At 48.4% G+C, this 14251-nt stretch overlaps 1 protein-coding gene across 1 annotated transcript; it reads right to left on the minus strand.

Annotated features, from left to right (window-relative positions):
* Positions 1-4417: 4417 nt before the first annotated feature.
* MED10 (mediator complex subunit 10) lies at positions 4418-10564 on the minus strand (the record flags this gene model as incomplete). The annotated part of the gene is made up of 4 exons (XM_080696697.1): positions 4418-4532; positions 6645-6747; positions 8924-9007; positions 10443-10564. 4 exons carry the CDS (start codon positions 10562-10564, stop codon positions 4434-4436), a joined length of 408 nt encoding a protein of 135 aa, XP_080552823.1. The 3' UTR covers positions 4418-4433.
* Between the last annotated feature and the right edge of the window lie 3687 nt (positions 10565-14251).

Genomic DNA, 14251 nt, shown 5'->3' on the forward strand with positions numbered 1-14251 from the left:
TGAGCTCTCTATTTGACTATAAAATACATCGACGGTTGTTCAGTCTTTTAGGGGAAGTTATGGGTACCAGAGGGCTGCTGAGGAAGTGGATGTAGATGGAAGCCTGTGTTTGGTAGAGCAGTGTCCCGCCCCCAAACGTATGTTCACCTGAAGCCTCTGAATACGTGGTCACTTAGGAGGAACCGTGTTTTAGTCTCAGTTCCAATTCTCAAGGGCACATGCCAGACCCAGGCTTGGGGCAGTGTGTTTCTGTGGTCCCAGGACCCTCACCTGGAGAAGCAGGCAGGAAGGTGCTGGGCGGAGCACGGGGCTGAGGCTCAGGCTGCAGCCCCGAGCCTGGGTTTCTGCTAGATTGAAATTGAAGAGTTGCTAGAGTGTCCACTGAACAAAACTGTGCCCTGTTTACAAAACACCGAGGCTAGAAACTGGCCTTGGGTCTGCTTGTGAGCACCCGTGTAGGCTTCCGAGGGCCTCGCCCTCCAGGAGCCTGAGCAAATCAATGGACCCGCCTCTGCCGACAGCAGCACAGAAAGCATGAGACCACGGTCACATCAATTACAGTGCCAAAGACGGCCATGGGTTAGAAGCAGCCTCCACGCTGCCAATGTGTTCACAATTAAACAGATGTGTGCCGCCAGCACACCGAGTTCACCATGCACTTACCCAAAAGAACTCTGTATGTGTGGTTTTTTTTTAATTGCTTTTGTGTGATAAGACAATGCATGTGTATCACAGCACATCTGCATAGAGTATGTGCTTAACAGACCCCCCAAAATAGCCCTGGTGTCCACACAGGTAGCTCAGGACCCAGGGAGGAAGTTCAAGTCTTCACAGGCAGGGAGGGCATCAGTGAAGCCTTGCTCTGCTCTGCCAGGGGACCTGGAATGCTTCCTATTTTCCTGCCTGAGGCTCACAGGATAGATGCTGGGAGTGCCTGGCCCAGCTGCCCAGCCGGCCACTGCCCCACACACGGCCTAAGTATCCCTGCTCATCTCAGCCCTCAGCAAATCTGCAGATTTTCACTGTGTGTGTGTGTGTGTGTGTGTGTGTGTGTGTGTCTGTGTGTCTGTGTGTGTCTGTGCACGCCCATGCATATCGAGGTCATCTGCAAGGATTTCTTTCTCACTTGGCGACTACTGCCACCAATATTTCTTATCTTCAGGGCAGAGCGAGATGACAAACACTGCTTCTGTCTCCACGTGGACACATTTACTTTGGTATTTCCCCCGGTCCTAGACCCTCCACCCTCAACTCTTGATCCAGCTGTACTGGGAAGAGCAAGGCACAGACGCCACGGCAGGCAGCTGCAGAAGCCCAGGCCCGGGAGAAGAGGCTTGACCCAGCCCAGTAAGGGGGCCACCAGGTGCTTGGAGGTGAGACCTGCCTGGGGCCCCATGCCGCGGGTGATGGCTCCTCACACAGCTGCATCCACCTAGAATGTGTGAGCCCAACCATATTTGGAAAAAGGGCCATTTTCGATGTAATTAGATAAAACCTAGAGATGAGATCATCCTGGATTAGATCCCAAGTCTAATGACAAGTGCTTACAAGAGGCACAGAGCCCTGCAAAGGCAGACAGAGACTGGAGGGTGCAGGCACAGGCCCAAGAGCACCCGGAGCTGCTGGAGCTAGAAGGAACAGAAAGGCCCTGCCCTGGAGCCTTGTGGGGTGCGGCTGCCCGCACCTGACTGCTGAGCTCTGGCCTCCAGAGCAGTGGAGGAATAAATCTGTTGTCTCAAGGCCACAGTCTGTGGGAGTTTGTTCCAGGAGCTTCAGGAAACTCACAGGACAGCCAGCAAAAATCCTGGGAGTGTGCTTTCCTTGGCTGCCCCTTCCTCTTCCCAGGCTCCTCCTCAAAACAATGCCCACAGGTCCTTTTGAACTCAGATGAGATCACAATGAAAAGTCTCACAAAAGTCCGAACAAAACTATGAATTTATTTTCAGCATTTCCTCTGCAAATGTGTTGTAGGACAGGTTTGTATCTGTGAGGAACTCCAAGCATTGTGTTAAACGGGACCATGGCATTTCGACTACAAGGATAACCAGTGTTATGTCTTCAAAGGTCAACACATCGGCCCTCTAGCTCCCGTTCTCAGCTCAGCTGCTTGCACAGCTGGGCGTCCACGTCTTACCGCCATGACAGATCTTCACAAGCCTCCCGGTAGAACACTGCTCACTGACAGTCTGGAGGTGAGCCCCAGCGAAGGTGTTGGTAGGGCTGTTCTCTGGCAGACTCTAGGGGATCTTCCTTCTTCAACCTCCAGAAGTGACTGCCCACCTTCCTGCAGCTGGGGCCTTCATCCTTCATACAGCATCGTTTTTTCTTTTTTTGTGGTATTGAGGATGGAATTCAAGGGCATTCTATGTTGGAGCTACACCCCCAGCTCTATTTTTTATTCTTTTGAAACAAGGTCTCAGCCAGGCCTGGTGGCACACGCTTGTAATCCCCACCCTTGGGGAGGCGGAGACAGGAGGATCACGCGGGTTTGAAGCCAGCCTCGCTGGCTTAAGAGACCCTGTTTCCAAATAAAAATATAAAAAAATAGGTCTGGGAGTTTAGCCCGGAGGTAGAAGGGCTCCCAAGAACCCCAGTACCAAAAACAAAAACAAAAACAGCCATATGGGGTGGCACAGGCCTGTGATCCCATTACTGGGAGGGCTGAGGTGGGAGGACCAAGCCAGCCTCAGCACTCTAGTGAAGCTCTCAGCAATTCAGCCAAACCATTTCCAAATAAAAATAAAACAGGGCTTGGGGTGTAGCTTGGAGGTAGAATGCCCCTGGGTTCAATCTCCACTAGTACACACACAAAATCAAAGAATGGGGAACTCAGGAGAGCACCGGCTTCACTCCAAGGTGGAAGTGCGAGGGGCTGACAGGGCCTGCGGATGAAAGGTGGCACTGTCCTGGGGGAAACGACGCAGCCGTGATGGGAATGCTGTGGGTCCAGATTTAGAGTTTGAGGCTCCCAGAGAAGTCAGGTGGGGAGACACCGGACATTGGGCCAGATGATGGATAGGCTTCACTCTGGAGGGTGCACGGGCTGGGTGGAGCGATGGCCGAGCTTGCCCAGGGTGACGGCAGGTAAACTGGTGCAGTGGCTGCGCTACCTAGACATCAAGGAGAAGAGGGGGGCAGGACACAGCCACTCTGGACGGGGCGGGAACAGCACACCCGCGGCTCCCAGGGGTCTGCCACCAGGGAGGCTGCCTTGGAGGAAACCTCAACAGAGCGTGGCCGCATCCTTGACTAATGCTTCAACACAAGGCTCTGTGGCGACTCATCTCAACGAGCTCTGGAAAGTAAGTATGGGCTTTGCGCATTTTCCCTAACCACTGCAAAGCACTCCATCAAATGGTTCAACCATAATTTATCTAAACCAGTGGAATGGCACTCAGGTTCCTTACTGCCTTCTTCCTTCTTTTTCCTATTAAAAGTAACACAGAACTCCAATTCTCTAAGGTTATCTTGGACTTTCAACCTCCAGAACTGTGAGAAAATAGGCTTTTTGTTGTTGTTTAAACAAAATTCCTTCAATCTAAGCAGGCTGAACGCAAACTAGCCATGAGGTGTAGGCCCCTCCTAAAGCTGGTCTGAACGGGCCCTTCTGAGGGACCCCCTGGCTGCCCTGCCCAGGGGCCCACAGTCAGCCTCGAGATGCACCAGCCCCCACCCCCGGGGTTTACAGAAAAGGCAGTTCTCCAGGCAGTAAAAGCCACTTAAGAAACTCCCAGGTGATCTGTAAGGCTGAAATGCACCGCCCCACAGGATGTTCCCAACAGCGTCAGCACATCTGTGTTCCTTGGTGTCATGGGCTCCATAGCAGAGGTTGTAGGGAAGAAAATTCAATTTTGAATTTTACTTTTTTTCCTGCCTAAATGCTGAAGGACAAATTGTTTTATAAAGATTACTAATATTCTGTTTACAAGGTGTGCTGTACTTTCTTGTTATACACATTAAGTGGAATAAGCCATACAAATACTTACACTTTATTATAGGCATGTCTAACCAAAATCCATGAAAACGTAGGTATACATTCTTCACACTTGAAAATGTAAATGTACCGCACTTGAAAATGTAAATACAAAACCAATTTTCTTTTTAGCTTTTTGATGCCATAATAGAAAGGAACAAAAAGAGTACATAAAAAAAAATCAAGTGGAATTTTTTAAACTTTTAATATACCAATCGCATTTAATATTCCCAAGACTTTTTCTGTGCTATTCACCCACTGAGAGAATGGAAGGATCATCCAGGATGTGGGTCACCAACTGAAGGCTCCAGGGGCCACGGAGGCTCGACTCCCTCGGCCCCCGTGCCCCACAGGTACGTGGGCCAGGGCCAGGGCCAGTCCATGTCGCAGGAAGCCGCATCAGCGCCAGGCTCCCACAGCTCAGTCCTGGTGAGGCACAAAGGACTCGGTCTTCACACGCTTAGGAAGGTGGGTGGTCCTCCCCCCGGATGCTCCGGTACTTAGCCATGTCTTCTGGAAATACTTTCGAAAGTTCTTGAATCAACAGGCTCTTAAATTTCTATGAAGAAAAATATACACTGTCAAAAACTGTGTTTGGGACCCATCATTCAAGCCAAGCACTGCACGCACCTCCCAGGAGCTCTTGAACTCAACTGGACCCCACAAAAGAGCGGGAACCCGCCCCCACCTCAAGGTGCGCATTCCTGTGCCTGCCCACCTTCCCTGAACTAATGCCCAGACAACCCATCAGAAAAGAGCGCCTGCAACCCCACTGGAGCACAGCCAACCAGCCCTTAACAACTCCCTTCCCCGCCTACATAAGGAGGAAAGTGTTTGGTGGCACCAGCCACACAGGTAGAGAGGACTTCTCCAGGCAGCCCTCGTCCAGGAATTTTAAATAACGCTTAACTGAGCAACTATTCACAGGAACACATCCAATGTACGATGTGCAAACTGCTCGCCACAAAAGGCTTGCAGACACCTGCAAATGTATCACAAAGGCCACGGCTTCCTGAACCCACTCACTGGCTTAACGTTGGCTTTGACCCAAAGTGCCCGCAGTGAAATCTGCCAGCATCGCATGCCTCTTATTCTCACGAACTGTACTAAAGAAACAAAAACATACACCATTTGAAAACAGCTTTCCAAAAGAGCGCTTCACTTCAACATTATGACAACTATTTAAAATACAACTTTCAGAAGGCCACAGAACCGTGCTTGAGAGCTTCGCTGATCTGAGAGAGGACACCAAGTGCCACAGACGCAAAGGGAAGACACACACACCACGTGCCTCGCTGCCCTCGGTGCGCTCCCACGCGGCCCAGCTTCACAAGTGCTGGTGGGGCTGTGGGCCGGCCTCTGTGGCCACAGAGGTGGCTTCTGCTGGACAACACAGCTCATTCACTTTTACCAAGGGAAGAGAAGCAGCAAAACCGTCCATCACGCTGGCTCCTGATAAAAGCCCGCTTCACGTCCTAGGGCGGTGCCCAGTTCAATGGCTCCTCAGCCCTAAACTGACAAGAGATGACGCTGTGGGCACCCCAGGACAATTAGGACCGAACCCCTTCCAGGGCATGCTGTTTATCACCATGGGACCGCCTGGGAGAAGCCCTGGCAAGCCCAGCGGCCCGCAGAGGCACTGACAGGCAGGTCCGTTCTGATGCAGCCCCTCCCACCCCACCCCAGCACTTCCTGCCAAGCCAGAACCTTCTGAGCACCAGGCCGCCTCTGTGACCCCTTGGCCTGTGCAGGTCACATGGCACCAGGTGGGCACTGGCAGCACCAAGAACAGAATACATGTGTCCTATGAGCCTGGAGCTTAATCAGCAGGCAGAGAAGAGAGCAAATCAAACAAGAAATCAAAATTTGAATCCTGAACAGTACTCTAAGGAAAAGAAACTTTAGAGAAGGGCCTCTCAGAGACGAGGGAATTACTTGTGCAGACGGAGCTCCAGAGTTTCAGGCAGAGGTGACAGCCCAAGAGGAGAAGACGGGGGAAAGTGGCTTGGTAGCTAGTGATGCAGAACGGGCAGGCGCAGGCAGGGCTCCGCGCTGCGGGACACAGTACACACCCCGCGAGCCACCAAAACCAAAGAGAAAAACACCCTGCAACCCTACCTCAGGAAGAAAAATTACATTCACATTGCAGATGCAAAGGTCTCTACGTCTCAGCAAGGCAAAGAAAGCTAAGTTCTCTGTGGAGGATTTCAGAATAGTAAGGAACTGCCATGAGCTAGAGGTAATCACCAGAAAAGATCGGAAATAAACACTCAAGAACTCTAGAGTAAACCCAACCACCATGAATACTGGAAAGGCCTCCAACAACTGGAATCAATGCAGAAATACACAGAAACTGAGAAGCTGTCAACACCGTCAACATCCAAACTTGAAGCCTTAATCACAGCCAGCCAGTGACAACCACCAATCACAAAACTGAACCTGGGTTTTCTTAATTTAAGAGTGCCCAGTTGGGGTGTTTTTGTCTTTTATACTACCGTACCTCTCACCGAAATTTACCCTACGTGCCTATTACACCAGCCAGAACTCCTGAGTGTTATGTTATGGGACAATTCTACCCAGCACAGGAAAGCATGACGGAGTCTATTAGCCATATACTGCCTGACACCCTCTTCCGGTGTACGTTCTGACATTCTCTCTATGACAGTCTTACCTTCATTGTGTCAATCTTGCCTTTAACTTGCTCGTTTTTGGCTAGCGCCCTCTCCAGGCACTCTTTGGTGTAGAGTTCAGGGTTTCGGCCTTGATCTATGTACCTAGAAACATGGAACATCTCAGTTGAGTCTCACAGGTGACAACTATTCTGTTTTCTAGGAACTATTGCCCAAAAATAAGCAGCTCACTACACATGCCTCCACATGGCCTTGCCTAGATGGCGGTCCCCGAGTCCAAGAACCCGATGCATCAAGATGCTCTTCTTTCTACCAGCATCTCATATTACTTCTTATAACAGCTCATGAAATTAAGTCATGGTCTCTTATAAGCACAAGAATGCTTCACAGGCCATATCACTTTACATCCAATATGTATTATTCAAAATGTTTTCATGCTATTTTTTTTTTGTACTGTAGATTGAACTCGGGAACATTCTACCTAGAGACAGACTCCCAACCCTTTTTACTTTGAAACAGGGTCTCACAAAGTGGCCAAGGTTCACCTTGATCCTGTGATCCTCCTCTCTCAGCCTCCTATGTACTGGGATTACAGGCCATGTGTTAATCCATCTACCACTGTACTAAACACAGCTCAGTAACTTAAATAGAGTAGAGAAATCCTCTATGAATCACTTTCAAACAGTACAAAATTGTTTCTGGGCATTTTCAACATTCTACCTAAAATACCGTTATTAACCTGAAAATTATAAAACAATATCCAAATTCTGCCAGGCATGGTGGCGGACGCTTGTAATACCACCATTTATGAGGCAGAGACCAGAGGATCTCGGTTCAAGAACAGCCTCAGCTACTACTTAGTGAGGCCATTTGGAACTCAGTGAGACCCTGTTTCAAAATAAATAATAACAAAAAAAATAGGGCTGGGGTGTAGCTCAGAGGTAGAATGCCCCTGGGTTCCATCCCCAGTACCACCAAAAAAAATAAAATAAAATCCAAATTCTACCAACAGGGTTCCTGTCTACTTCTATGTCCTGAAGAAATCTATATCATTCAGATAAACTGAATTACTCATTATAAAGAAATAAAAAGGCCATCACTACAAAAGCCTGATTTATCATTATTATTTACTAAGACAAAAATATAAAATCACGCTGGGCGTGGTGACTCATGCTTGTAATCCCCGCAGGAAGATGGTGCAGGTTCGAAGCCAGACCCTGTTTCCAAAAAAAACTATAAAATAGGTCTGGGAGTCTGCCCCACTTCAGAGGACTTAGGAGTAGCCTGGCATTTGTCCTTGTACCACCCACGGTGCAGTCGGGGCAGCCCTAGGGAAGTCACTGCACATTCTCAGACTTCAGCAGCAAGAAGCCAGCACCCAGGAGTCCGGAGCTGCGCCGCTCACAAGCCCTCCACAGCCACCCAAAGGCAGAGGCCTTCGTAGAACAGTAGGCAGGGTGTGGCACCAGGCTGGCAGGCAGAGAGACTGAGGCTGGGAACCCTGCAGTCTCCATGCCCTGTCTTTGTGGGCAGCTGCTGAGCCGCACTCTGACTCTGACTTGCAGCTCTGACCATTCAGGATGGAAGAGAACTCTGACACTTTCTCAAGGACGTTTGTTTTGCTGCAAAAAGCACTAGAATCTTCCTGCTCCCAGGGAGGCTCCGGTGCACTGGCCTGAACGATGATGCTGGGCTCAGTCCTAAAGGTGAAATGAGGGGAATGACCAAACTAGCGCACTAGAACCTGGACCAAACGCCCGAGCAGCTGGTTGCCTGGAGGCATCCTCCTGCCGCTGCAGCGTTCCCACGGGTTTGTGGGGGGTTTCAAACAAAACTGAGGTTTCTTCCTTTTTCCCAACAGAGAAGTTGCTGTCTTCACCCAGAACTAGCATACTGCAGGCAGCTTAGGAAATACAAGCACCTTACTTTTCAGGTTGTGTCTGCCTGTAACTTTCTTTTAATTGATAACAGAGCCTACACAATACATTTACCTCTCAAGGAAAAAAACGTTACGCTCTTCTTTAGCCTAAAAACCTTTTATCCATAGGATTAGGAAGCCTATGATGTTTTTCACATATTTAGTAGCCTTTTACTTATATGTACCTTTTTAAGTAATAAATCATTTAAAATTGTTTTTTAATCTTGTTAGTACATCAAGTTCCAAAGGGTGGGTGTTTCTGTCTCCTTTTTCCACTGGCAAATGCCCAGTGCCTCGGCTGCACCTACACAGCACACACTCACCACTGGCAGCTGAAGAAGTCATCAGTACAACAATTAAACAAGATTAATACCAAAGACTAATATCAAAAATGATACTTACTCAAAAACTTCTAAAGGTACTGTAATATCATGGAGCTGCTGTCTGCACTTGTCAATATCCTGTAAGCCAGTAACAATGAAATTCCTGGGGGAAAGGCAGAAACAAGGGCATCTGCTTAACTAAAAAGACAGCGTAACCACCACCCAGTCACCTGGCCAACTGGGCTCCGCACAACTGCACGGGTCACACGTGACCCAACTTCTTTTTGGTTACCCACAGACTCCTGGGACACCTCTGGAATTCTAAAACAGCCTCAAATATTTGTTGGTTTTCCTTCTAAACTAAAAATTGCCAATATGGGGAGTGGGAAGAGAACCAACTTCTTTGAGAATCAAATGAAAAAATATGAGCTGGGCATGGTGGTGCACACTTGTAATCCCAGTACTTGGAAGCCTGTGACAGGAGGATCACAGTTGAGAACAGCTTTAGCTACTTAGTGAGGCCTTTTGCAACTCAGTGAGACCCTGTTTCAAAACAAAGAATAAAAAACAGGAGCCGGGCACGGTGGCACAGGCGTGTAATCTCAGCATTTGGGAGACTGAGACCATAGGATCACGGTTCGCAGACAGCCTCAGCTACTCAGTGAGGCCCTCTGCAATTCAGTGAGACCCGGTTTCAAAATAAAAAGAATAGAAAATAGGGCAGGGGGTGTAGCTTGGAGGCCGAATGCCCCTGGGTTCCATCCCCTGACCCCCCCCCAAAAAAAACAGGGCTGGGGTGTAGCTTGGAAGCAAAATGTCCCTGGGTTCCATCCCGAGTACCGAAAAAAAAAAAAAAAAGAAAAATATGAACCTTCACTCAAAAACTAAAAACATTTACCCAGCTGTGCACCTTGGTTTGGGGGCGTGGTTTCTGCGAGCTCAGGGAACAGCAGGCTACAGCTTGAGCCTCTGTCTACCAAAGTGTGAGGGTCAGAAGCCACTCCTGGTTTAACCCGGGCTCTCTCCAGGGCCATCCCAGGTTACCCAATGGGCAGAGCTCCTGGCTATCCCCTCCCCGTAGCACTTGTGAGTGCAACTCTGGTCTTAATTATCTGCAAGCCCTATAAGTGGTGGGCCCTTCTCCAAAGCCGTTGCATGTTCGCCTTTCCTCCAATCCAAGACCTAGTAGAGTGACCTGCACAAGACTGCTGACAAAAAAAAGGTAATTAACAAGCATTCTGAGGTCTCTCTCCCTCCCTGTCACCCGCTGTACAGCAGGTGGTTCCAGGCCTCCGCCACCCGCGCCGGCTTCCCTGAACTTACACTGGGGCCTGGCCTCCCTCTGGAGCTGCCTTCCCTCTGGGGTTTGTGGGGAGGCCGGGAGGGGAGGCTCAGACTACGAAGCCTCGTCCTGACACCGCCAGAGACGGAAACCACCGCCTAGCCAGGACTGCATCTCCAAGCGGCCGGGGGCAGGCGTTCCAGCGAGGCACGATGCGGAGCAGCGGGAGGCCGCGGCGAGGCCCAGGTCCGGCCCGGAGCCGCCGGGCCCCCTGGCTCGGCGAGCCGCCCCCCGCCCGCGCGGCCCCGCCACTCACAGCTTCTGGTTGAGCCCGGCCTGGCTGCTGGGCTGGAAGTCACTGACGATGATGCCGAGCTGCCGGATGTTCTCCACGAACTTCTCCAGGTGCTCCTCCAGGTGGTCGAACTTCTCCGCCATCGCCCGGCCCGAGCGGCCCCGGCAGCCGCAGCCCGCACGTCGCGGGCGCTGCCCTGCTCAACCACTTCCTGCTTCCGCCCGCGCCGCCACCACTTCCGTTTCCTCTGGAGGCGGGGCCTCTGCGGGGCGGGGCGGGGCGGGGCTGTGTGGGCGTGGCCTCTGCGAGGCTCTTTAACAAGGCCGAAGTGGGCGGGGCTGAGGGCTTTGGGTTCTTAGGCAAGGAGGGAGAGTCACCTGGAAACAATGAGCTAAGCGTTCACTTCCAAAAGGAAAAGAAAAAAGTCAAGAGAGAAATCACACACAGCGAGTGTTTATATGGAGAGGAGTGATAAAGGAAAGGGTAGGTGCTGGTGGAAATGGAAGTCATTCCCTTCGTTTTCTAATTGCATGAGAAGCCACAAAGTTGAACAATAAAGAAAAGCTCGTTGCTTAAAAGACGAACCAAACAGGCATACTTTTGACTAGAATCATCAGGGAAGGAGAGAAAAAAAAAAATATATAAATGAGTGCAGAAGCAGGATGTCGTTGCAATGGAACTTGTATGCGTTATTTTGAAACGTCAGAGGTTGTGAACAATTTTCTAAGAAAGTTCCAAAACTTAATAACAGGAATCAGAACAGATCTCAACCTTTCAATAAACTAACTAGTGGGCAGAAAATCTCCTTCAAAGCGAGCAAAAGTAAAAGCTCTGACAGCTTTTGACACTTTAAACAAAAACCAAACATTAAAGAACAAATAATTTCAAACTTACCCAGACACTTTCAGACTAGAAAAAGAACAAACACATCCCAGCTCATTCTGAAAGGATACTATGACTTTGATATGAAAATCTTTGATATGTAACTCAAGGACAGTACAAGAAAAGAAAATATAGGTCAGCCTTCCATACAAATATAGGTGCAAAAATATTAAAATATTAGTGAGTGGAATCATTGACCACACATCAGTTTTGTATTGCTGAATTAGCACATATCTCCAAAACGTGAGGTGGTTTTAAGCCTCCTATGACCTGACCTCAGAAGTCCCAACATAACACACTGTGACACATTTAGAATCCCAGGGTGGGAACACACCCTGGCCTCCCATGGAAGAAACACGAAGTCCTATTGTTGGAGGAGCAGTTAAGAGGAAAGATCATGCTGAAGCCATTTTGAGAAAATACAATCTGCCTCTCATCACATTGGGGAAAAAATATGATCTGCTGGGATTTTCCTACAATTACATGAATGATTAAGTATCATAAGATCTATTCATATAACTAGGCCTATTAAGGATTAAAGAAGAAAAAACATATCGGGTAGATTTTAAAAATAGGCATTTGATAAAATTAAACAATATTCACATTAAAAAAAACTTAGAAAACCAAGAATAGAAAGAAACTTTCTGAATTTAATAGTAGGATAGCTACTAAAAAAATATTTTGGAAGGCATTGGACTCAATAATAAAATTTTAGAAATAGTGTCCCTAATGCCCTGAGCAAACTTGAGAAAAATCTTTGTAAACTGTGAGAGAAAAAAAATCATACAGAGAAAAAAAAAACTAATGAGAAAAATCTTCATAGTCACCCTCAGCCAATGCATATGGTAGAATAGGTATGACCAGCTCAGCGGTGAAAGCAGCAGCTCTTGGCTGTTTCCCATGACTGCCCTGCTCCCTGCCATCTACTTGCTTACTTATTTTGCAGTACTGGGAAGGGAACCCAGGGGCATTCTACCTCCAAGATAAACCCCCCGCGTCCTATTTTTTATTCATTATTTTGAAACAGAGGCTCACTGAGTTGCAAAGGGCCTCACTAAGTAGCTGAGGCTGTCCATGAACTGTGATCCTCCTATTTCAGCCTCCCAAATGCTGGGATTACAATTGTGCACCACCACACCCAGCGTATTTATTTCTTTAATATGGGACGGAACCCGGGAGAACTCTACCTTCAAACTGCACTCCCCAGACCTTCTTATTTGTATTTTGAAACAGGGTCTTGCTAAGTTGCTGAGACTGGCCTTAGCCTGTGATCCTCCTGTCTCAGCCTCCCAAGTACTGAAATGACAGGTGCGTGCCACCATGCCTGGCACTGTCTGCCTTTTTTGACCTTGAACCTCCATGTGCCTGCCAAAATGTCATTGAAATTCCTGGGTGTTTTATACCTTACTGTATAAAATGTATGGTTTGGTTGTGGCTTGTCCCACTGTGCTTAAACAATTGTCCCTGGTTATGGTGGTGTTGGGACTGTGGAGCTCTTGAGATGTGAGCCTAGTAGAAGATAGTGAGTTCAAAAGAAGATCTGCCCTTACGGATGGATCAATGCTATCTCCAGGCAGAGTCAGGTCCCCTACCCAGGTTTTCTGCTTCCTGTCTCACCAGGTGACCTCTGTCTCCCTGTAACATGTGGCCAGTTCTCTTTCTCCCTCTCTGCAATGTTGTGATGCAGCCAGGAGGTTCTCACCAGTATGCCATTGCAATGGTGTTTGGGCCCTCCAGCCAAGAGAATCGCAAGCCAAATAAACCTCTTTACTTACCCAGGCCCAGGTATTTTGTTAGAGCAATGAAAGCTTCTCAACTCTATTTTAACCATTCTGAGAACTGTAATATAATCTTATCTGTCCTTTAGCATCCAAAACACATTTTAATTAGTACAATAAACATTTCTTGATTATCTAGAAGTTGAAGAAAAAGGAGACAGGGGAAGTGGTGGGAAGAAACCAAGGGTTCCTATTTCTCTCCTACAGATGTAGCTCTCCAGGAAGTCATTCCTTTCTGCAAACTAGGACCTATAGCAGTATGCCTGCCTTCCAAATATTTTAGAGAAACAAGTGCACGACCCTATCTGTCATGCCGCTCTCTTGTTTACTCAGTGCTGAGTAGGTTGTTTCTGCTACTTCCAGTTCATGTGCATATGCCCCAAGATAAGGCCAGTTTCCCAGAGCAGCTTTGACCTAGGAGGCATTACACAGAGGCACGTATGCACCTGCTTCCCTCTGCTGCCCCCCCCCCCCGGGTATAGCCACCGGTGTCTAACACCATGGTTCCCTTTGTCATCACTCCCTAGGGCTGTAACAAAATATTACAATCTGGAGGGCTCGTACAAAAGAAACTTACTATTTGATACCTATGGAGCCTCAAAGTCTGAGATCAAGGTGTCTCCAGAGTGGATTTCTTTGAAGCTTTGAGAGAGACCCAGTTGCGTGCCTCTCTCCCAGCTCCTGGGGTTTGCTGTGACCCTTGGTATCCGTGGCTTGTAGAGTCTGCCCCCATCTCTTCATAGTGTTCCATGTCCATCCCTATGTCTAAAATTCCCCTTTTTATAAGGATGCCAGTCGTATGGATTAGAGCCCACCTTGATCATCCCATTGGAACTGGACTACCTCTGAGAAGACCCTCTCTTCAAATATGGTCCCATTCTGAGGTACTGGAGTCGTAGGACTCTGACATCATCTTTTGGGCGGAGTACACCTCTTGGCCCCCCTTCTGCTGCTCAGAACTTGTCCTTGGACAGAGACCACGGGAGAGTAAATTTAAGTCCAAGTCATACAGGTTTGATTAGACTATCGGTCCTTACAATATTGTGATTTATGATCACAAATTAACTGCCGTTTTCATTTCCATAAACATTTTCCATCCCTTCTCCTCCTCTCAGCAGTCGCTAGACTGAGAAAAGAAATGGAAGTTTTTTTTTTGTTTGGTTTTTTTTT

This window comes from Muscardinus avellanarius (assembly GCF_963383645.1).
Source record: "Muscardinus avellanarius genome assembly, chromosome: 1".
NCBI classification, from domain to species: Eukaryota; Metazoa; Chordata; class Mammalia; order Rodentia; family Gliridae; genus Muscardinus; species Muscardinus avellanarius.